Below are 25,962 nucleotides of genomic sequence, written 5' to 3' on the forward strand. Positions count from 1 at the left end.
CAGCCAGGTCGGCTTAGCAGGGGGCGGGGCCAGTCACTTTACAAGGCATTTAGGGTGGATCTGGGGCATGGCCACACAATCGTATCATTTTGGCCCTGTCCCCGCTACACAATGCCGAGATTTACGGCATTGTGAAGCAGGGGCAGGGGTCATGATGACCCGATTCAGTGTGAATCGCGTCATCGCGCCCACTGCTGCGGGAGTTTGTGGCTGTATTGCGGGGGGACTTGAGGGGCCGGGAGGCTTGCCTACTTTCCTGGGGGGCCAGGCTCTCGGCCAAATAGGGAGAGTATGCATGTATGGTTTCAAACATAATTATCACTAGTGATAATAATTATGTGATGATGAATAGGGCCCCAATAGTGAAAGGTTCTTTACTTCCCAAATGTTGTGGTGTATATTCCTTGCATGATTTGGGTGGCATGGGGTCAGCATTTAGGGTTAGATTTCCACTCATTAACACTGTTTAAATCAGGAAGAAGCAATTATTTTCTAACACCCAGCGCTCAATATACATATTCTACAGCTACAGAAAATAGCTATACACATTAACCCAGGTCACATACCTGCTATTCATTGTGCTTTACATCTAATTGTTTGCATTGCAATTTAAGGATTTTTGGGAGCTTCCTGGCCGTTTAGGGAGAGTAGGCAAGTATGCCCTTACTGTATTCAGCTTTCACCTGACTACTCCCATTCCACCTCTCCAGACATAGGGCCTGATTCAGATTTGGGAATAGAGTAAAGCCCCGTACTGGATGATTTGTGTAGGGAGCGACCTCGTCATCGACGGACCCAGTGGGGGTGCCGGCATCTGCAAGTGCATACTAGGGGTGTGCACCGGCCACTTTTCATGTTTTGGTTTTGGATCTGGATCTTTCTCCATGTTTTGGATCTGGATTGGTTTTGCCAAAACCACCCTTCCATGTTTTGGGTTCTGGGTTTTGTGTTTTGGATCTGTATTTTTTGGAAAAAACAGCTAAAATCCCAGAATTTGTAGGTTTTTCTGTTCCTATGCTATTATTAACCTCAATAACATTAATTTCCACTCATTTCCAGTCTATTCTGAACACCTCACAATATTGTTTTTAGGCCAAAAGGTTGCACCGAGGTAGCTGGATGACTATGCTAAGCGACACAATAGGGCAGCACAAACATGTGGCCCATCTAGGAGTGACACTGCAGTGGCAGACAGGATGGCAGTTTGAAAAACTAGGCCCCAAACAGTACATAATGCGAAGAAAAAAAAGAGGTGCAAGATGGAATTGTCCTTGGGCCCTCCGACCCACCCTTATGTTGTTTAAACAGGACATGCACACTTTAACAAACCAATAATTTCAGCGCCAGGGTCTGCCACAAGACTGTGGCTGAAATGATTGGTTCGTTTGGGCCTCCACAAAACAAGCTGGCAATTAATCTGTCCCGGCTGTACTAAACACTCTTTCGGAGTACACACTGGAGGGGGGGCAACTCAGATAAAATAGAGCCAGTTTGTACAGGGGTTTCCAGATTGCCTCTTTTACCTGCCAGTACAGGTACGGACTGTTTGACATGCCTACTTGGATGCTGTCACCGATGTAATCCTCCACCATTTTTGCACTTGGATGGAGCACCCTGATGGACAGATCACCCCCTCGACAACACTACAGCACCCCTTTAGGACTACAGCCTTTATGGGACACTGCACAACACAGCCTAGCCAGCCCCTATAGACTTTTGGAGTAGACACGGCCCCTATGTACAACTGACTGCACAACACAGCCCAGCCAGCCCCTATAGACTTTTGGAGTGGACTCAGCCTCTATGGACAACTGACTGCACAACACAGCCCAGCCAGCCTCTATGGACAACAGCAGCACAACACAGTCCAGCTAGCCCCTATGGACAACAGCAGCACAACACAGCCCAGCCAGCCCTATGGACTTTGGAGGAGTGGACACAGCCCCTATGGACAACAGCAGCACAGCACAACACAACACAGCCCAGCCAGACCTAACTCCCACCCTCCCTCTTCACTGTCCACAGCCGGAGTGAGAAATGGCGCCGACCCGGGGACCTTTTATAGAATCCAAAACCCGCGAGATCCGGAAGGCGGGATGATGACGTTTTGCCCCGATTTCAGTTCCGAGTCAGGCGGGAAAACCCGAGCCGGACTCGGTTCCCGGATCGGGGGGCTTCGGGTTTCTGAAATCCGAACCCGCTCATCCCTAGTGTGTACACACTTGCTGATGCTGGCAACGACGAACAACGGCAGGGAAGAGCTGGCCATGAGCATGGCATCATTAACGATATCCCCGGATTGAGCTGCATGTACAGACGACATCTTTCATCATTCAGTTCCTACACACTGGACTGGATGATTTGAACGATATATCATTCAACGATATCGTTATCATTCATATCATTCATAAAAATCGGCCAGTGTGTATGAGCCTTTCAAAAGAGCAAGTAACTGTGTATCCTGGTAAAACTATGCTGCACTGCAGGTGGGGCAGATATAAGATATGCAGACAGATTTAGATTTGGGAGGGGCGTAATCTAAATTGCAGTGTAAAAATAAAGCTGTTCAGCATTTGTGGGCTACATGCAGAAGCAGCCAGTATTTACAGTTACTTGTTATTTCTTATTCTATTCCCAACTCAGAATCAGGCCCATAATGTATGCCTCCCAAACCATCCATCTTTCTACGAGACAGTCCTGAGTTTGAAATCTTGCAATCAGAATGTTTGTCGGAACCGTTGGAGAGTAGGGAGGTGTTGCACTGCTTCTTGCTGTGGAGGCAGGTGTTTCCATAGCATGCTGCATGAAATGTAAGGGAGAGAAAAAAACACCAGAGACGTGGCCACATCCCCATTGTGAGCAGCCATGCTGCTGAGACCTATGATGTTGGGAGGTAAGAATAAAGGAACATAGAACTAAGATATGCAGAAATCTAGGTGTGGACACTTCAAGGTACGCATGTGGAGAATGACACAACGGGTAATTCATAAAGTGCAAAATGGCTGAGATGGTGTGCCTTGCCTTTACCTGTCCAGTGCCAGTGATAAAGAGTCTAAATTATAATATACAGTGATTCCGGAAAGTATTCACAGCGCTTCACATTTCCACATTTTGTTATGTTACAGCTTTATTCCAAAATAGAATAAATTAATTTTTGTCCTCAAAATTCTACACACAATACCCCATAATGACAACGTGTAAAAAGTTTTTCTGAGATTTTTGCAAATTTAATTTAAAAAAAACCCTAAGATATCACATGCACATAAGTATTCACAGCCTTTGCTCAATACTTTGTTGATGCACCTTTGGCAGCAATTACAGCCTCAAGTCTTTTTGAATATGATGCCACAAGCTTGGCACACCTATCTTTGGGCAGTTTCGCCCATTCCTCTTTGCAGCACCTCTCAAGCTCCATCAGGTTGGATGGGAAGCGTCGGTGCACAGCCATTTTCAGATCTCTCCAGAGATGTTCAACCGGATTCAAGTCTGGGCTATGGCTGGGCCACTCAAGGACATTCACAGAGTTGTTCTGAAGCCACTCCTTTGATATCTTGGCTGTGTGCTCAGGCTCGTTGTCCTTCTGAGAGGTGAACCGTCACCCCAGTCTGAGGTCAAGAGCGCTCTGGAGCAGGTTTTCATCCAGGATGTCTCTGTACGTTGCTGCATTCATCTTTCCCTCTATCCTGACTAGTCTCCCAGTTCCTGCCGCTGAAAAACACCCCCACAGCATGATTCTGCCACCACCATGCTTCACTGTAGGGATGGTATTGGCCTGGTGATGAGCAGTGCCTGGTTTCATCCAAACATAACGCCTGGCATTCACGCCAAAGAGTTCAATCTTTGTCTCATCAGACCAGAGAACTTAGTTTCTCATGGTCGGAGAGTCCTTCAGATGCATTTTGGCAAACTCCAGGTGAGCTGCCATGTGCTTTTTCCTAAGGAGTGGCTTCCATCTGCCCACTCTACCATACAGGCCTGACTGGTGGATTGCTGCAGAGATGGCTGTCCTTCTGGACTGTTCTCCTCTCTCCACAGAGGAATGCTGTAGCTCTGACAGAGTGACCATCGGATTCTTGTCATCTCCCTGACTAGGGCCCTTCTCCCCCGATCGCTCAGTTTAGATGGCCGGCCAACTCTAGGAAGAGTCCTGGTGATTCCGAACTTCTTCCATTTACGGATGATGGAGGCCACATTGGGACCTTCAAAGCAGCAGATATTTTTCTGTACCCTTCTCCAGACTTGTGCCTCGAGCCAATCCTGTCTCGAAGGTCCACAGACATTTCCTTGGACTTAATGCTTGGTTTGTGCTCTGACATTCACTGTCAAGTGTGGGACTTTATATAGACAGGTGTATGCCTTTCAAAATCATGTCCAATCAACTGATTTTACCACAGGTGGACTCCAATTAAGCTGTAGGAACATCTCACAGATGATCAGTGGAAACAGGAAGCACCTGAGCTCAATTTTGAGCTTCATGGCAAAGGCTATGAATACTTATGTACATGTATAATTTCTTAGTTTTTTTTTTTATTAAATTTGCAAAAATCTCAAAAAAACTTTTTACACGTTGTCATTATGGGGTATTGTGTGTAGAATTTTGAGGACAAAAATTAATTTATTCCATTTTTGAATAAGGCTGTAACATAACAAAATGTGGAAAAAGTGAAGCGCTGTGAATACTTTCCAGATGCACTGTATATATTAGTGTATTATTATAAGAGATCTGCCATTCATGCTAGAACTGCTAATATTGGGGCCTATTCATTATCACTTATTTTTCACAAAACCATATGAAAAATAAAATGTTCACATACTATTGTAAAAAATATGCGTCAGGGCTATTCATCAAGTTCCGAAAAAGCATTTTTTTCGGAACTTGATGGTGTTACTGAACGCCACTTTCAGGTGGCGTTCAACTCCCGATAACCTTCACAGGCTGCGGTTTACACGGCAGCCTGTGAAGATTTACAAGGCAGCCACAGCAGAGGGATTTATTCAGATCTCTCCCTGCTGTGTCTGCACTGCAGAGTCCTCTGTAGCCACGTGGCCTGGCTCACCGAAGGAAGACATGGAGATGCGGCGGCACAAAGGAGGCAGGTAAGACACCAGGGAGGCGGGGTCGCAAACCTGCAGGGGGAGGGGGGCCGGATTGTACACCCGCAGTGGGGTCGCAAACCTGCGGGGGGAGGGGGGGCCGGATTGTTCACCTGAGGGGGGAGATGGGGAAGTCCGGCTCATACGCCCGTGGGGGGTGGGCGGATTGTACACCGTGAGGGGGGACAGTGAAGTCCGCAGCCTGTCTTCAAGCTGCGCATGTGCAGGTAAGGCAGTGAAAAGTTTCTCCCTTATGAAAAGCTGCTTCGTAGTAACAGCAATTTTTCGGAGGTGATAGTTTAGGGCAGGAGCCATGATGAAAGCCTCCTAAACTGTGTTTGAACTCGCAGCGAGTTCAAATCATAATGATTACATGTGATAATTATGTTTTGATGAATAGGCCCCTTAGACTGAAAAGTCAGCAAACATGATAGTATGAATGTTTGCCTGCCATTGGGTCTAATTAAATGTCTACGCATGTCTAAGTGCATCTAACTGAAACTTCCTGGAAATAATGTAACAAGGTTTGTGAAAGCTGTTGATATGTGTGTTGTATTTGACGGTTGTATGCAGAGTTGATAGCAATACTAGCGGAATTGCAGACACAATTAGCAATCCAGGTGTTTGACCAGGTGTCAGGTTTATCTGAAGTGTAGTAGTTACTGGTACAGTCGTACTCACAGTTATACACTGGTTGATCTAAATGGAGCGGCAATTGAGCAGAGCAGATACATCACCAGCAGAAGCCGTTGATGTATGTAGATAGTGGAGCTTTCATTGGATTTGAAAATGTTTAACCATGTGCTCCTGGTATAATAATAAAAGGTAATAGTACTGCACTCCTATTTCTATTTGTATGTTCTAAATATAATTGTGTATTGGCAAAAATTGGGAAGCAGGGTGCTGCCTGGGACTGATAGGAGGTCCTTTCTTCCTCCCAGTTTTCTACAGGAAAATAAAGGATGTACTTATCCCACTTAGCGCTCACCTGATTATGTGGAAAGATATCTCTAAAAGCTAAAGACTAGACACATATATGAGAATGATTATTAATTCCTATGCATGCTTTTATATTGCTTTAATGCACGGCTGTGCAAACTAGATTTACATCTTTTGCTTACATTAATAAATTGTGTCTTATACTACATACAGTATATCATATATGTGTCTAGTCTTTAGCTTTTAAAGATACCTCTCCTCATAATCAGGTGAGCGCTCAGTGGGATAAGCACATCCTTTATTGTAATGCGCTCCTGGTAGTTCACAGCAGCTTGTAAACTTCAAAGAAGGGTACACCTCTCACCTCTCACCTTTCAATAAATACACATATACCATACAAATAGAAGCAACCAGCGCTATATTTCAAATGAGTCCCAAAATGCTGTCAGATATTGTATTTCAGATATATCCGTCTCTGTTCAGAATCAGGGGATCCTCGGAATGGCAGTTTTGCACAAATCAGACTAATACATATTAATTCTCACTCACATGTATATAAAGGTTTCTTTCAGGCCTGTGATACAGCAACCCTATACGCTCTTAATTCACAGGTGTAACGGACACTTACATATAGATGCTATCTCGCGTAAACACAGCGGTTTCTTTAGCTTGTTATACAGCAAGGGTAGCTTGCTTACCCTCCCAATTTGGCCGGGAGCCTCCTGAATATCGGGTGCCGCTCCCGCCCCCCCCGGGAAGGCAGGCCGCCGTTCCTCCCGACCCCCCCCAGAGTAAATAGAGAAACCCCCCCAGCGGGGGCCCCGGTGACGCGGTTCGCGATGATTGGTGTCATCGTGGCCCCGCCCCCTGTTTTACAACGCCATTTATTCTGGCATTGTGAAGAAGGGGCGGGGCCGCGATGACGCGATCTCGCAGTCATGCCCCTGGCTCCGCACCCAAAAGGTTACTATCGTCCGGCCACGCCCCCCAATGTAAGCTGGCATTCAGCTCCCTCCCAGAAGGAGGGAGCTGAATGTCGGCAAGTATGCAGTGGCTGCCACAAAAATAAGGGCCCCAAATAGCTGTAAGGGCCCCAAATAGCTGAGCTGCAAATGGAGTAGACTGCCCCACACCATGATACACATATTGCAGAATATCACAGCTAAGGCCGATGGGCCTGATTCTGAGACAAACACAAAGCACCTGCAAATGCAGACATCTGCGGCAGCCAGATATACTACCTGATGCTAATGTGTGCTTCTTCATGGGTACGGTCACCCCGTCCTCAGCCACAGCTGTCATTATTAGCATCAGCATTTATACTAGCCCCATGCTGGGGACAAAAGATCCGTCAGAGGCAGACGTCCCTTCTCCGTACACCCACCTCTAATTAGCACAGAAGTCTGGCTACATGCCTACAACACTCCCATGAGACAAATCTTTCTGCATGTTTGGAAAGTAGCCACTCAGGTGTTACCCAGAAAAACCCACTTCACAGACAGAGAGATCCGGCCATGCAGGGAGCATATCGGCTGCTCTCGTATCCTCCGTAATGGTGCGTGTAAAGGGCAGTCTGCTATTGCTTTGTTTTTTGCCGCATGCGCAGTCTACAATTATTCACGGGATGTGTCTGCTTTCCAAATTGCATCTGATTTCGTCAATTGTAAAGCGAAATATGCTTCCGCTATACAAGTAAATGTTAGTAAATATGCGGTGCTCTGTGTGCTCAGTAAGTTAAATAGACTTTACAACGAAATTGTGCCTTTGGCATCTGAGCTGTTCCAAACTGTGTATCTACCAGTGCCGTGCGGTGAGGTCAATGACTGGGGAGGCACACATGGGGATGGGTCTGAGTACTGGGAGCCTGTCCCAACTCTATTCACTGTAACTCTCTCCTCAGTACACAAAGCTTCAGTGTCCATTGATTCTCCCACCTGCACCACATGTGTTGGGGTTCAGGGACTCAAACGCAACCTCGGTTTTCAATAAGACCACATGATTTCCCCTTCAATAATGTTGCAGTACTGTATTAACGGCACTACATAGTACCACAACTCCCCCACACCCTGCAATGACATACCCATACAGTGATGGGGTGCAGGGGCTCGAGTATCGGGTTTCAGGGGCTCAAAGAGGTCTCAGATGCACCTACAGCGTATTAGGATTCAGGAGCTCAGATGGGTCAAATGTACGCACAGCTTTCAATGAGATGAATTATCCCTAAACCTAACCCAAACCCTAAAGAAAAATAATCATTCTGTGTTGACCATTTTGTGTCAACAATTTTTGTATCAACCTTTTGTCCAAACCTTAACCATAAAAAATGAATATCAATCCAAAAAATAACGTGTCGAATATATTTGTGTCGACATTTTGACCAAACACTAACTCTAAAAAATAGTAATAAAAAATAATAATAATCATGTGTCGACTTTTTATGTGTCGACCTTTTGACCAAACCCTAACCCTAATAATAATAATAAAAACATCATGTGTCGACCATTTTTGTGGCGACCATTTTTTTTTGTGCCAACTATTTTTGTGTCAACCTTTTGACCAAACCCTAACCCTAAATAATAAAAACCTCATGTGTCGATCATTTTTTTTTGTCGACCATTTTCTTGTAACAACAGGGGATGGGGATGGCGTATAGAGCAACAAACTAGCTGGGCCCATCCGTATCGTCTTTGTATTATTCTAAGAAGTTTTATATCAAATCTCAGGGGCTCTGCCTACCCTGACTGCACATCCCTGGTTTCTACAAGGGTTAAATCTGTTCCTAATAATAACTAACACTTCAGGCCTGGTTATCTCCGGGACACAGATTTACAGATGTAAAGGTGCACCCTATTCTGGATGCTGTCTGTATAGGAAGGAATTATCTATCCCCCTCTTCCCCATTTAATGACTACTCCTGGCTGTCCTCAAAATGGAGGCAATAATCTTTGGTAGATGGGGTGGGGTCTGCTATATAACTACTTTGTTCATCATCCACTTAAAGAATAGTGATGCAGCCCAGCAACACTACTTAATTCCCTTCTGAGTCTAGTGTAAAATTCTAACTTTAACCTGCAACATAGCTTCACAATTCTTTGCTTCCCTCATCTCCAATTATTCTTCAAACAGCCCATTTCCGATTCGCAAGTGATTTTCGACTCTCCTGTCCTCTTATAACCTTCTCCTATTTTGTTTGGAACTCGTTACCTAACTATATCAGACTGTCTCACTGCCTCCAAGCTATGGGGACAAAAAAAAAGAAATTCATAATGTATTTCTACATCGAAGCTTAAAATTATAATTTATCATATATAATCCTCATGTTTTTTCCTTTAAATTGTAAACTCATTATGGGGTCTATTCATCATCACTTAATTTCTACAAAAGCAGATGAAAATTAACACCTACTTTTGTAGAAATTAAGTTTTGAGGTCATTCATCATAAAAGGTAATGCAGGAGATATCACCGATATCTCCTTCTTACCTTTCATTCCCGAGGGTTGGGTACAGGATGCCAGTGCTCGGGATCCAGGCTGTCAGAATCCCGACAGGGTTAGGATACTGACACCAGTTGGTAAGTATCCTAACCCTCGCTCCCCGCACCCTAAACCTAACCTCCCCCCTAGTGCCTAAACTTAACCCTCCTTCCCTAGTGCCTAACCCCTAACCCTCCCCCTAACCCCACTACTCGGGATGCCGGCTCCAGGATTCTGACTAGTGTCGGGACTCCAGCACTGGCATTGTGAGCGCCTGCATCCTGGCTGTCGGGATTTTAACTACCTCCCCATTTCAGATGTGGCCCACTGACCTATACACTAGTATGGGGACCTAAATTCATCAAGCTCCGAAAATATATTCCGGAGCTGGACCTTGGGAGCATTCGCCATCTTCAGATGGCGTTTGCTCCTGCACACCCGCTCCTTCCCTATGGGAAAAATTCCTTCGGATCCCTCCGCCCCTCTCTGCTACTTCCGTCGAATGCCAGGGCTTTCTGTGCCTACGTGAACTCTGATCAGCAGCACTAGCTACCCACTTCTGATTGGCTGACAGTAGACTTAGCTGTCCAGCTGACAGTAATTATATAATTAATGTGGTTGCTGTATAATATGAAGTCACAGCTGTTTATTTGCATGACTTAATTGATATTTATATTTAAACTGCAACAGGAAGGGGGATTTATTAAGGGGGGATTAACAGATGTCGTTACTTTAATTTCTTTTTATTTAATTAGTATTGCCATTGTGTTGGTAATTAATTATATCTTAGATTGTAAATGCTACTTTCACTAATAATGGTATCGACACTATTATGCTTTCCTGATGTAAATCAGACACAAGTGCTAGTGTTGTAGAGCTTGTTGCATCACGAGAAGGATCCTACTGAATATATTTGCTGCCATTAGATAAGTTTCAGGTGATGGAAACTTTGAGTTTGACTAGACCCTATGTCAAATACTGATTACTTCTATATTTCAGCATATTACCATTATCTTTATTCTTGATTTGTTTCAATAAAGAAATATTTTAAAATAATGCATGCATCTTTCAGTGTAACTGCTAATGTGCCAATGCATCCAATTTCACATGAGCCCCAGAGGATACAAGGAAGAAATGTATAAAGAGTGAAATGATATTGCAAATATGTCATTAAAGAAATACAGCTAGAATCATTGCAAGCCAAATGCAGGTTATATGGGGGCAGCGATAGTGCCGTACCCTGGACCCTGCACGCTGGGCAATGGAACTGCTTGCATACCCCTAGTTACGGCCCTGATTTTACCATATCCAATATTTTATACTTCTACTGGTTGAGTCTCACATATCCAAAATGTTTGGGACCAGGAGTATTTTGGATATTGGATTTTTCCTTATTTTGGAATAATTGCATATTATAATGAGATATCTTGGGAATGGGACCCAAATCTAAACACCGAATGCATTTATGTTTCATATACACCTTATACACACAGCATGAAGGTAATATGTTTGACGGTGATCGGGAATCTGCGCAGGCGCCTGACCCGTTCATGCGCATGTGCAGAACGGGTCTCCGATCCGGCACGGAGACTGGCAGCAGACTGGCAGTGTTTGACAATCTGCTGATGTTTGTTAGCGAGGAGGGGGGGCAATGACCTACATTTCCTGAAACGGAGACGTCTCCGTTGTTGGGGCGGTGGGAAGAAGCCAGGATCTCCGTCAGCTGACTGAGATTTCCTGGCTTCTTCATCTCATCTGAGGCGGCCGGCTGGTGACCCCATGGGTCACCTTAGCCGGTCGATGTTCTGTAGATCATCCGATGCTGCGTTGGACAACGCAGCTAGGATTAGTAACGCACAGGAAGCAGTAGACCTTTGATCTGCAAGATCTGTGTCTCTCATCCACACTCATTATCTGTTCCCATTCCCAGGTACAGGGTTTTTTTCACTCATCTATGGCATCAGACGTTCCTCTTGATACCAGTCCAAGCCATCAAGCATTCCCTGAAAACTCGAACCAGACTCTGAGTCTTCCTAGGCTATTCTACCCAATTACCTTCCCTCTACACAGTTCACACAAAATGTACGTGTTCTTTTTCTATGCTCATAAAACAGAGTTACCTGAAAATCCACATTGCTGTGTGACTGAATCGTATAGCACCACTAAGCACTCTTTGCTATTGCAATCTGACTTGATGTATATGCAGGATGTAGTTTACATCCCGGCGGACGATATACTGCCGCCAGTATTCTCTTACGCATCAGGATACCGGCGGGGGTGTAGAGGGAGGGATAGTTTACTTACCAGCCAGTCAGGAATCTGTCCTGGCCGGGCATCCGGGGTTGGGATTTGACTACGCAGTATGTGGCACTCAACATCAAGAATCCAACCTCTATTTTCTTACAGATTGTAAGTTTTTGAGTAAGGCCCTTTTGCCTGCCTGTTAATACTCTGTCTTATTTTATTGCTGCGTGTGCTCCCAAGTGTAAAAGTGCAGCAGAATGTGAGGCTACAGTATAAAGATAAGTGCTAATAAATAATCTACACTTCATTCTTCCCCTAACTAGTTATTTTTTGTTATTTTACTCCCCCTCAGTCTTTTTCATCTGCCCCCTCTCAATCTCTCATTCAATTTCATCTCACAGCACTCCCCCCCCCTCCCAAAAAAACCCAAACACATTTCTTGAGCACAGCTACTGAATACTGAGCACAATCACTAGGCAAACACAATACGTGAGATGCCTCTTAACAGAGATTCCCCTTTCCCAAGCTCACTGACCAAGAGACAGTGACAACATCACTCTCCCCCTTCTTCCCCCTCCTCTCTATCTGTCCTAACTCCTCACTTGTTTCTCTGCTTTGACACAATTATTATCATCTTCTATTAAGCCATAGCCAATAGAAAAAAGTGCTACAGCGATAATTCAGTAGACTTCACCTATTGTGGCAGAAACGGAAAATTCCAAGACACAGTTAAATATAAAATTGGAACAACTTTATTCCATCAACCTGTTTATATCATATATATCAAATACACATATCAAAGCATTGTATCAATAGTAATATCACCTTAATAAATTGATGCCATTCAGAAAAAATGTACAATGTAGACTCATATATTAATATTCCACAAAGGAAAATAAAAAAGTTAGATAATGACTGTATGTAACGGAGAAAAATGTGGTAAATCAGTACTTTAAGTATCAGACTTTATCCGGCTTTAGTAATCAAGAGACACTTCCACAAACAAATTGTCTCCTTATTTGAATGTAGATGTAGCAAGAGCTCCTGGGATAAATAGTAAAAGAAGGTCTCACAGTCCATGATTCATGGAGCAACAACTACTTATAAATGAATAGGAATAGTCCCGGCTTACAATTCACAAATGAAACCAGACTGTACACTCTGGTCCTGATTCAGCAAGGAACGCAGTTGCTAATATACACGCAATCGGTCAATTGTTGCGTACTGTGCATGCATCGCAGAGCGCGTGCGCAAGCTAGCCATTGCGATCGGGACTGCGATCGTAGCGGCTACGCAGAACCATCGCAGAGTGATTGACAGGAAGTGCCGTTTGTGGGTGGTAACGGGGGGAATCGGCGAAACGGAGGTGTCCAGTGCATTTGAACAACGTTGCATGGGCGTGCATAAATTATCCGCTGCGATGCCCTACGCAGCCTGAGGCCTGATAGCGTGCGTGGAACTTAGCAATTTCTGAGTATTATTATTTTATTATTATCATTTATTTATATGGCGCCACAAGTGTTCTGCAGCGCCTTACAAAATATATAAACAAATACGTGACTAAAGACTTACAGTACAATACAATAGCATGCAAGTCAGGGACATGGAAAATATACATTGCTACATTAGCGACCACAACACCCACATAAGCAACACAGTTAAGCAACCAAGTGTTAGGTGCCCTAGTGGGGAGTAAGAAGTAGATGAAGGTAGAGTAAGGAAAAGCACAAGAGGGTAGAGGGCCCTGCTCATAAGAGCTTACATTCTAAAGGGGAAGGGCAGACAAACAGGTGAGACACGGGGTAGACGGGGAGGAAGGCGCATATAATAATAATTTTATTTATATAGTGCTTTTCTCCCTTAGGACTTAAGGTTGCTTTAGAGACATCAGAAAATATGGTACATTGTACAAGGATTTGGTGTTGCAAAAAAATAGAAAACCACAAAGAGATAATTAAAATCAACAGAAACCTCGAGAGCACAATAAGCATATTGCAGGGTTGATGGTTGCACATTTTGGGAAATAACTTCCATGGGTTATATATTCCACCCACAAAAGGAACCAAATGAGGCAGCCGTCTTGGGCATACTACGAAGGATTACCCTTGGTGAAATAGGTTACGCCTAGAAGAAATGACACAAAATGGGTGTGGTTGCAGTGTCCTGATGCTAGGATGAGGGCTCCACCATAATAGTCAGGTCGATGTATGTTTTTATCCCAGGATAGATCAGTGTACCAGGTGAGGCAGCCATGAAGATCAGGGCTTGTGCAAGTGTGCGTAAGGCTGCGATGGTACTCGATTGTACCGATGGTTTCACAGTCTTGCTAAACATTACGGATGTGTGTAAGGTAAAGTGGGCGTCCTTATATTGTGAAGCGGTGGCATTGCGATGGATTAGCATACTATCGCAGTTGAACTGCGTGCATAATCGCTATTGAATTTGCAATTGCGTACTGTAGTAAATCAGGCCCTATGTTCTATTACCTGCAGCTATCTCCACTTAATTCCACGTGAGCCTCTTTTGAAGTATATTCTCTTATTAGAGATATTGAATGGTCTCAGCTTATCTCATTCTCTGCCATTATTACGAAACCTGGTGTACTTTAAACGATGTTCTCTTTATTGCAGTACTTCAAGAACAGTCCTTACACTTAAAGCAGGGATAGATTATGGAGATTAATTCTCCACAGGACACGCAATGAGGAAAGTTTATGTTGCTCAGTATGCAGCAATGGTTCTCCTGCTGTTGGAAACGGTAAATCACCTACAAAATTGAAGCATGGGGAAAGCTCCCTGACTTTGGCAATCATGTGGGGAGTGGCAGAGATGTCTGTACACATAACAGGATGGAGATGTGTAGTGTCGTGTCATATGCTGCTTCTTATTGACTGAAGACCAGTAATTACAGCTTCCTGGTAAAACTGATGCCACATGCAGTGAACAAACTCGAGAAAGCTCTGTAAATTAACACAAAAGTCTGTTTAGTAGATTCGAGATAAAAGAAATAGGCCGTTTGGTTTGGAAAAGCCAAACATAAAATCTCCCATAGACAGAAATAGCAACAGTGCCGTAATTTATAACGGAAAGAACGAATGCCAGTAAACAGCCAGCGAAGATGTAAATCATGAGATAAAAGCAGGGCACCACTAGCATAGTAAGTCTACTTACGTATGAATGCATCGATTCCCAATCAGTTTGAGGAGTACTGTACATTTGTGTGTGTCGCAATGCTAGTAGGCTTGATGTGTCACAATGATTTAGTTAAATGAAAATAAAAAATAAGTTCAATATATTTAATGTATACTTTAAGAATATAGGAAATAGCTATGACTTACTTTGGTTTATTTTAGCTTTCGTTATTCCTATGAAGCAGGTGTGACAACATAGAAAAATGCTGTGAATCACAATGTGACCAAATTAAAAGGAAAAACATGAAAATCATTCTAATAGGCCCATATTACAGAAAGGCTTCTGCGACCCTCAGCAGTAATGCATCTGTTGTCTATGGTAAGCCCCTTTCCCCATCTAAGTAGAAACTTAAAATGTTTGAGATTTATGTTCTCTACACATCTTGAATACGAAGCACTAAGCAGCAGCATCATAGTAGATACTGGACTTTGGCCCTGCTGTGTGCCTCGATTTGGATAAGTGTACCACTATTTCTCCCATGGTGGATTAGCTTGGAGAGCCAATTGTCACCATTTATTTACAGAGGGGCATGAATCTGTAATAGGCAGAGGGAAGGAGATGGGCATAGTGGGACAGAATGAAAGCGTGTCTAGCTAAGTCATTGCACATGACTGCAGCAACCCAGGTTACTGTGAAGGGCCCAGTTGAAATAACCCGGGTCGAGCGACCCGGCATTTCAAATCGGGTAACGAGCAGGGTTGAACACGAGTTCAACCCGCCTCGCAGTGCAATGTGAATGGGTAACCCAGGTCGAGGTGACCCAGGTCCCGTTCACTGTGTAGGGAGAGCCGGCGCTTGGAGATACCATTGGGGCAGATGTATGAAGCTCTGGGAAGTGATAAAGTGGAGAGTGATAAACGACCAACCAATCAGCTCCCAACTGTCATTTTTCCAACACAGCCTGTAACATGACAGTTAGGCGCTGAGTGGTTGGTCATTTATCACTCTACACTTTATCATTTTCCAGAGCTTCATACATCTGTCCCAATCTCATCTCCAAGCGCCGGCTCAGCAGTGATGGTGGTGACGTAATCGACCCGGCATTATTGCTGGGTCGGGCCGCTGGTCTGAAAGGGGTCTCAGGCGGGTCACACCCGGGATGGACGCATAAACAAATGCTGGGTGTGGACGCGTATACAAATCCTGGGTGTGACCCGCCATTTTCGATGTGAAAGGGGTATGAATTTATCAAAGCTTGGAGAGAGATAAAGTGGAGAGAGATAAAGTGGAGAGTGATAATGTGCCAGCCAATCAGCATGGAGAGAGATAAAGTGGAGAGTGATAAAGTACCAGCCAATCAGCATGGAGAGAGATAAAGTGAGGAGCGATAAAGTACCAGCCAATCAGCATGGAGAGAGATAAAGTGAGGAGCGATAAAGTACCAACCAATCAGCATGGAGAGAGAGAAAGTGGAGAGCGATAAAGTACCAACCAAGAGATAAAGTGAGGAGCGATAAAGTACCAGCCCAGCCAATCAGCATAGAGAGAGATAAAGTGAGGAGCGATAAAGTACCAGCCAATCAGCCTGTAAAACTCTAATTTTACAGGCTGTTTGAAAAATGACAGCTAGAAGCTGATTGGTTGGTACTTTTTTCTCCATCTTCTATATCTCTCTCCAAGCTTTGAAAAATTTCCCCCTAAAATAGAGCCTAGCCAATTCAGCAGGTAGCATGAGTGTAAGGTGCTCTGAGTAAAAGGCAGGTGCACCACTACAGATTCGGCCTAGAATCAAAGTGACAACTACACCACTAACATCTGTGAAAGGGGGGCTACAGAATCATGACCAATGTGGTCTCTCCAGAGATTGCTGGTACACCGTAAAGCTGGTTTAAAACGAATCTTGTTTTATGTAGGAACATATGTAGGAAAAGAGGAGTGAATAAAGATTTGTGTGCGTTGAGTCAGACACATTGCAAAACTTGTTCAGCTCAAAAACAGCTACTCTTACATCAGGTGTACATCAGGTGAACAAGTGGGTCTTCTTATAATTAGACTTGTACACGCTAGCATTGAGATATGGCTTAGCAGTGCTAGTAGTAAATGCAAAAGCCATATTGCTCTATTTGTACAAACATAATGTAAAAAGGGTCATAAACGCAAAAAAAATAACTTCACAGTTATTAGTAAGTGCAAAACTTGCTTTTTCTATACAAAATTGTAGTCAATACAAACACATGCAGGTCTGATGTGTTTCCCCTCTGAAACATTCTAGGGAATACAGTTTCTTGCAGTAGTCCAAATGGAATTAACATATAAATAATGTGACTTGACATAATATAATATAACCACAAGGTTAATAAATGAAGTACTATCAGCTATAAAGGTCAAAATGAAATCAGCCAATCAGAGACTACTAGACAGTGCTGCTGAAATGTGTCATCATCCTCACCACTGTGAGTCCTTGCATCATGATCTACCCCTCCAGCACCCGCAAGAGATACACCTATTTACATCTGTACAGCTAGACATAGATGTTTGCTTTTTGTATGCATGTAGGGTACACTGCTTTTTGGATGCATGTAGGGTACAACATTGAGTATCTTATGCAAAATCACAAAAAAAGGGGCCCTTAATTCCATTATATAATACAGTTTCCCAGCTGGACCTACAACTTTGGAGGTACTTGGTGTGACCGTGTCTAGTTGTTATTGTTACCCACTCCCAATAAAGGTGTTTCATGTTATGGCCCACCAACCCATTAATGACAAGAAAGGCCTACTGTATCTGCATACAGCATGTGTTAAGGCAGCAAGAAGTGTGTCAAAGGAACTCTGCTATCAGGCGAGGACCATATAAACTGTATATGTGACCTTTGCAGATAGCATGGTGTGATAAGTTGGTATACCACTCTGTTCTATTGGGAGCAATAAAGACTGTGACCTCTAGGTAAAGTCAGATGAAGAGACAATAAGAAACCCTTTGAGAAACCTCATAGAGATCAAGGAGAGAGAGGCGTCAACACTTGTTGCTCTGGGGGAACCTATGGTGGGGCTGCCAAGTGCGAACCAGAGATGATAAGTAGGAAGAGGGTTGGCTCCTCTCTGGATCCTGATCTATCCATCATCTGTCCCAATGTGGATGGGTGGATCTTTGTAGGCGGAAGGAATTTCTGCAGAACTAAAACTGTAGGTCCATCCAGATGGCCTGTGCAATTTCTGCCACTCCACGCACCAAACCCAAAGTTGGAGTGTATACTGAGCCAGAGTGAGTCCTTGCTGGTTAAAGCTAAAGCCTACCAGAAATGGGACAATACTTTTGACAATCTCACAAGGGAACCTGATAAATAAGCCTATTGGATACTCCCTAGTGTAACAAAAGGGGTGCAATCATAACCAAGACTAAGCCAAGACTAATGGTGGTCCATGAAGTTGCTCAAGCTTATTGTGAACCCCAATACCCTGCATTTGATCTAGGAACCTATTAGGACTTATTTATATAGACCTTTCAACATGTTTTAGCTTGAGAAATAATGTTATCCGGGAAAAGGATGAGATAATGTAGAGTTCTGTTTAGTCATGTAAGGATAACGTATTGAGGATGTTAAAATTGCACTTCATAATCATTTTTATGTATTTTATTGTGATGCTATGCATCCTCTTGCTGTGCTTATAACTGCATTAAATATGTCATTTATATTACACTCATTTGCTGCTGTGAGCCATGCCTTGGAGAGGTTAGATGTGTGGAAAGTTACACTATACAAGATTTCATTATGTGGAGCTAAATTATTGCAGTGAGATAAATGGGATTAAGAGGGTGCACTTTAAGAACAATTGCTTTCAATTCCTATTGTAAATTACATAATATGTTGGCGCTATATAAATAAACGTTAAAAAATAATGTTAATAAATTTACACTCCTCAAAAAAAAGTTCTGGAGGTCAGGTCTACACTTTTAGGGGAGTATTTATTAAAGTAAATATCGCAGCCAATCCTACAAACATATACAATTTTGTAAGATTGTTGAAGTTTATAGTATGTGAGCTATTTGACAAGGGGATACTACAGAATATATCAAATCAGCTGCAGTCCCTCTTGGATTGTAAATTTAGTCCTCTTAACTTTCTGTGGAAATGCCCAATTTACCAAGCTCCGAAAAGTTTAGCCTCAGTAGCTAATGCTGGCATTAGCCATTGAAGCCTACTGGCCATAGTATGGCATTTTTATCTTGGAGAGGGAAATTCAGATCTTTTCCCAGCACCCTACATTTGCACATGCTGTGCATGGCCAACAGGTAATCTGGGTGTGATCCTGGCATTAAAGTGATATTGTATACTGTCATTTTACTATTTCACCTTCACCATGAGGGGCCCGTATCGGAGCCACTGTCCCAGCAAGTACACTTTAATAAATGGGGGGAAAAAAATATTTCTTATTGCCACAATTAGAAATGAAAAGTACAGTAATAGAGAGAATTTGGGATCATTCAGAAATTGGCCCTTAATGAGACAAAAAAGTTACCATTCTCAGTGCAATGTATAAATGAAAAAAAAAAAAAAAAGAAATGGACTGTGTGCCCACCTCCTCAAATCCTTAAATTTCCCTCCGGCACTAGACAACTTTATGTGGTTCCACAATAACAGTAAGACCACCATATGCTACACTGCCAGCACAGGACTTGTGCCTCTATGCAAATCTCACAATTGTCTGACTTATCCGAAACAGTCCATATTCGCGGGCCTTGAAGATGATGGCGCTTGGGTAAAAAGTGTGTGTTTCTTTGTGATTTGGGGTGGGGTATGGGTGGATTGGGGCGAGGACTATTTTATCCCAATTTGATACTTGTAAATATTGAGGGTACAATCTTTGTGGGGAGGGACTGCAGATAACCGTGCCCCTTCTTTGCCACAGGCTAGTTGTGTGTGACTGGGGTAATTAAGAAGACTGGGAGTGACAAACCCCAGTGGGTCCTAATATAATGGACATATTGTGCATTGCAATCTACCTCCACACTGTTCTGTCTGCCTAATGTGTCCGTAGCTCTTAATCTGCTGGGTGCCTGAAGCCTTGCTCCAGGTTTCTGCATACCATTATCACATACTCAGTATGGGAGACCTCATTAGCTCAATTCACTGTCAGTATTATGTGCATGTGTGAGTATCCAAAGGATTTAAAACACAAATTGATATTCTCAACTATATTTGTCAAAATGTCTATTTGTGTCATTACGGTTGATAAAACTATAATCAGCATATTTAGTACTATAAGTACTACATCGAGGGACAGCCCTAATCATAATCTAACATGCCTGACTACCACTGCCAAACTCTACCTCTTCATCTGTTGAATCACTGAGAAACTCCCAAGAGAGAATCAATCCCAACTTAGCCAAATCTTTCATTTTCAATAGTCTATTCCACCATTTATATAAAAAAAAACTTACATTTTTAAACATTTAAAAATATGTTATACTTTGTGTATGCCTACATTTGTAAACTATTACAATTACTGTGAGATGCCTTTTGCTGGGAAAAAATTGTAGCACATTTCATTTGTGCAATTGTGCATATTTCTCCATCTTACACTTATCATAGTGGCGCCATGCAAACGTTCTGCGTGACCAGGAGATGGATGTGTACATTGCGTGAAGGTAACAGAGTGACTACCTATTATCATTTATGCATTGTATTCTAATGTCATCTGAACTTTCCAATGCATTAAAATACTGTTAACTGATTTCTTAGCTAAACTGCTATGAGAATAATGGGAAATCTGTACTGTGTTTATTACATGTCACATTTACATGTTTTAAAGTTCTTTATTATAATATAACACTGGGAAATACAAATTTGCTTTCCCACATAAAATGAACATGGAGATGGAAAAAGCCTTTCAACTTATAGACCAATGTCTGAGAACCACCAAGATTCAAAAAGATCAAGTTTCGGGGAAAATATGCCCTGGGGCTTTTGTTAACAACCCCCAAAATTAGCAATTTCTACAGCTTGAAGTTCATTTAAATATCTCATTACACAGCACAAAACCTAAATTGAGAACAATTGCATTCTGCATTTCAGAAATGTCTTTATGCTCTGCTGTATAGCATAATGCCAAAACTACACAGCCTTATCTTGTAACTTTTGTTAATGACCCATAATGTCCCTTAATAACAATGGCCCTCATTCAGAGCCGTTCGCTATTTGCGTTCGTTCGTTCAAAAACAAGGGGTGGCTATGCAAATGATCCGTTCGCACATTGCAGTCTGTTCACACCTCTAAGTCTGAACGAGCGAGCAAAACATACGCTCGTTTATTTCTTAAAAACGCCGCCTGGCCGCTCGCACCATACGTCATGTCCGCTATTTATTAGATTAATCGAGTACATCGAACAGGATATGAACTGCTCGCTATTCTTGTGGTTGGTTTTTTCAACCACTATTTTGCGAGCAGTTCTGAGTTAAAAAAAACGAAGTGACGTGGTCATTGACACTGCTATGTTAATTATGCACACCCATAAAACGCCCGTTTTGACCTTTAAGCACGCCTGTGATCGGATCTCCACTCCCCGTTTTCAAGCACCTTCCCCTGTTACCACCCACATACGCCTCATTCTGTCACTCAAAATAGCAGGCACTCGCTATATTGCGTACAAATGATTTTCGGCCGCACTGACTGGTTCGCGCATGCGTACTAAAAACCATACGCATGCGCAGATGTGCGAACATCGCTCGGAACGAGCGTACTGCCGCTAGCGAGTGGCTCTGAATGAGGGCCAATATTGGTCTAGGTAAGACTTAAACTTGCTGGTTACTTCAGCTAAGTTTTGTATATAATATACTACAATTAATTTTAATCAAGTTGACTCATTACATGATTTGTAAATTAACATACTTGTTTGCAAATTTCATAGTGAATGGTTTTGTATTTAAACTGTAGATTCCCAAATAAACCAGTGGATTCTATAGTTGTGATTCAGTTCAATTCAATCTTAATAAAGTTCTTTGCCTATCATGTTGTATGATTGGAATGTTAATAAGCTGCTTCTTTGCATTTAACACACATTGCATTATGTATGCATAGCATGCATCATATAGCTACAATGCAAAATCATGACTTGCTTAATAATTGAACAGGCAAGAGGATGAAGGTGTTATGTTATGTTTAGAAGAAACTGAGATATTTACAGTTAAAGATAATTTTGACATTTGACATGCATTGGACATATCACTTTTATACACAAAATATATCATAAAATATGCTACCACCATTTGAATTGTTACTATGATCCCTAGGTCATAACACCTTCATTAATTAAATAAAAGTAATTTTTCAGAAAACTGTTTAACAACATCTTCATCCACTCGCCTCTTCAAGTCATGTTGCACAAAACCTGTGAGGAACAGGATACAATATGAGTTTATTACCAATCAATAGGCGATCTGGTTGGCTACAACCATCTGATGTGTGTGCTTGTATTGATAAGTAAGGGAGGTTCTATACTCACGTGGTCTCATCATTTTGGAATTCCACTTTCCCAGCCATTTCCAGGTAGTCCTCTCCTGCTTTTGCAGTTCCCTCACTGGTCCTGTAAGGTATCACAACTTTTCCCCTTGCTCCTGATCCCCTCACCACTTTTGCTCTCATAGTGCCAACACTCTCACTCACCCGCATGCTTCCTGACTCAAAGCTAAAGATGCCAGCATGATCATCATCAAATATAGTCACTGTGGCTCTTCTCCCAGTCCCCAGCCTTACTCTACCCAATCCTTCCCTTGCACCTCTTGCCCTGCGTGGATTACTCAACTGCACATAGAAATGTTCATCCTCCTCAAATACATCATCATCAATGATGCCCAGGCGTAGCTCCTTCCTAGTTTCTCCAGGCTGGAATACAAGTGTGCCCTCTGCCAACTCATAGTCTGACCCTGCATTGGCTGTTCCATCTTCAGTTTTGAAATCTACCTGAACTGCCCCTTCACCATCTGCTCTCTTGCACAAAACCCATACACTAACTGTCCCACAATTTTCAAAACATTGGTAGTGCGTGTGTTCAAATTCCACCTCTGTGCAACGTTCCTCTTCCTCCCCTCTCCCACCCCCTTCGCCATCTCTGGATCCACCATCTGTCAAAGCCCTCCTTGCTTGATCTGCTGCATGCTTCTTTAGTACATTGCCTGCACCAATCATCATCCTTGTTGCCTGGATCCTATAAAATGCTCTGCTTTTTTGCTGCTGCACAAGTGCCTGGTAATTTGCCAACTCCATCAATTGTTCCATGTCTTTTCCAGGATATCGTTGACGCATGTCTTTAAATACTCTGGCCATATCCCTCCGTTCTTCTTCTTCTTCTTCTTCTTCTTCAAAATCTGTGCTTCTTTCACCGCCAGCCATTCTCATATCCCCTATATCCTCTTGTCCACTTGTGTCTTCTGCACCTACGAGAACTCCTCGGCTTTTACCAGCCCTATACTTTGCTCGACCTTCCCTTCTTCCTGAGTAACGGTAAAACAGCAAACGTCTATCTGCCAGCCAGGCTTGTAGAACACACACAGGGAAGAAGAAGAATGTCAGGAGAGCTTCCCACACCTCAACCTCTCCAGGAGAAGACCACGACAAAATCAGGAAAAGCCAAACATAGGCAAAGACACTCCAAAAGGCAGTGACTGCAAAGACACGAGGATGACGGATGCGACGAGTCTCGCCATCAGGGACTACTGACACGCAAAGGCCAATTATCACAAACATGTTGAAGGCAGCTGAGCCTACGATAGTGCTGGGGCCCATGTCACCTGCTTCAAAGCCTCTTCCAACAACCTCAATTATGGAAAGCAAAATTTCTGGAGCTGAGGAGCCTAATGCCATTAATGTTAGGTTTGAAACTGTTTCATTCCACAGACGTACACTTGTCACAGTCACCTCCCCGTTTGGTCGTCGGAATGTGATTCTGCGTTCTTGTGAAGTGATAACCTCAATGGATGCCATAAAGCGATCAGCTATGATGGACATTCCCAGGAACATGTAGACAAGTGCCACAAAGTAAACAATGGCACGTGCTGCCCGATCACCTGTAGATGGAGGATGTGGTAGCCATGCTGGCAGGAGAACACCATCTGTGCACTCTCCATTTTGTTCAGGGCTTGGTCCACAGGTGGAAGAGTTTGGAGAAGAAGTAGAAGCAATAAGGGTTGAAGGGAGGATCAATAGGGAAAGGAGGAAAAAGGACATGGTGGAAAGAGAAGGAAAGGGAGGGATAGGGGATTGCTGGATCACCTGAAAATGAAAAACACATTTTGGTAATTGTGTGTGACAGTGATAGACACAGACTAAGGTAACCAATACTTCATATATGATGAACAGGAATGGAATGTTTTACGTTGCTAGTCCATATGGTTACAGGCGTCACGTTAATTTAAATTTAGCTTCTAAGAGACAAATGTAATGGCTTGCGGATTAAGGAAAGTCCAAAAAATGTTGACGATATATCCGCAAAATTTAAAGCTACATTTTTTTAAAGGAAAAGTCAAGCTGGTTTTCCTTTAAATTGCTGCTAAATTGACAAAATCTCAGCTCTTGCCACAACCCGCAGGCTATTACTTTTGGCCCTAGAATGTATATAGCAAAAGGACAGAATGGGTTTAAATGCTAAGAAATGTCTTCAGCCCCAATCTTGTCAGCTCTTAAGTGTTAGCAAAATATACCAAAATAGTTCTATTTATCTTCTGTCTTTCCTTTCATCATTGCTCCTCCTTCACACACACTAATGAGGTATGCATCATGTTTCAAGGTAATCTCTGAGGCACATGCATTATAGTTGTTTGTGATGACAGCTTACGTGGCACTGCATACAAATCAACAGGTCTTGACCTATTTTCTTGGCAGTTTTTATTGTGTTGTGTTGCGTTTGGTATGAAAACAAACAAAACACTCATATGGACAAGCTCTTAGTCAGTGTATAGTAATGATAGATGCATTGCTCATGTGGGCATCATTGCTGATTATTGTGATTCGCTGGGTGGCTTGGCAGAAGGTGGGCATACCTAGCAGAAGAGGGCAATCCAGGACTTGGATCAGCCTGGTGCCCTCCGTAGATAAGGTACTACTGCTGTAACAGAGCCTTATGGCCAGCTATGAAAATATTGTGATCCTACAAGGTATATTCATCCCCTTTAAAAAATGTACAACTCCATTCTACTGTATGCCACCCTCTTTACCAAAGCAGTTTTGGTACATGTTTCAAGCTGGAGAGTATTGCACATTTTATTTTGTTTATAAGCCCTAACAACCGAATGATAAACACTGCACTTCCTATAGTCTCTGTGCATGTGTAATCCTGACAGGACAGCAGCAATGCTATCCAGGTTATAAGTGACAGATGGAGAAAATCCCTCTTCCGAGAGCATAAATGACAGACAGTGGGTCTCTCCTGGGTTTATCTCTAAATCGTATTCCTAACAATGACATAGTGATGGAATTCCCCAACAAAGGGCTTCATATAGAAATAGGAATGAAGACAGGTAGAAAGTGCACTTTTGCACATCTAAAGGAGACAAATGGAAGGGTGATGGGGATGGGTGCTTCCTAGCTGAACTCTAATGGTGCCCACACACATACCGACTTGCTCCCAATCAGCCGATGTACACGATTTCCCCTGAACTCTCCCTGAACTCTCCCCAGGCAGTCGTGGTCACGATTTGGAGTTAAAAATGTCCAATCTGACTAAAGATCTATCTTGCAGCCAGTGCATTGTATCCCAGATTGGCTAATCTGCCCTACAGCACGGCAGATCTGAAGATGCGAGGTACGACGAGCGGGGACGCGCATCGGCATCGTGATCAAGAGTAGAAACTCACGATTTGGCCATTTTTTACATGATCTGTCGTCACGATTCGTCGAAATCGGCCAAATTGGATGAAAAGTCGATGTGTGTGGGCACCTTCAGTCGTTGTGTACAAATGAAGCTGTTCAGTATTTGTGTACAAACATGGAAGAGCAGGAATTTTTTCCCCTGCATGCCATGTTTGCGCCATTTAGCTGAAGTTGCTTTAAGTTTTAACTCTTAAGGAAAGATGTACTAAGCTCTGGA

General features: G+C 43.0%; 1 protein-coding gene across 2 annotated transcripts in view; it reads right to left on the bottom strand.

Moving 5' to 3' along the window:
• Window positions 1-25,962, bottom strand: part of LOC148515391 (sodium/calcium exchanger 1-like) — a 158,873-nt gene that overhangs the window by 126,314 nt on the left and 6,597 nt on the right. For both annotated transcript variants that reach the window (XM_088480154.1, XM_088480153.1), the window contains exon 2: window positions 22,384-24,149. In XM_088480154.1, coding sequence (XP_088336280.1) covers window positions 22,384-24,149 — 1,766 coding nt within the window. The remainder of the gene's footprint in view (window positions 1-22,383; window positions 24,150-25,962) is intronic.

The sequence above is a fragment of the Taudactylus pleione genome, unplaced genomic scaffold (assembly GCF_031769625.1).
Source record: "Taudactylus pleione unplaced genomic scaffold, aTauple2 ptg000250l, whole genome shotgun sequence".
NCBI classification, from domain to species: domain Eukaryota; kingdom Metazoa; phylum Chordata; class Amphibia; order Anura; family Myobatrachidae; genus Taudactylus; species Taudactylus pleione.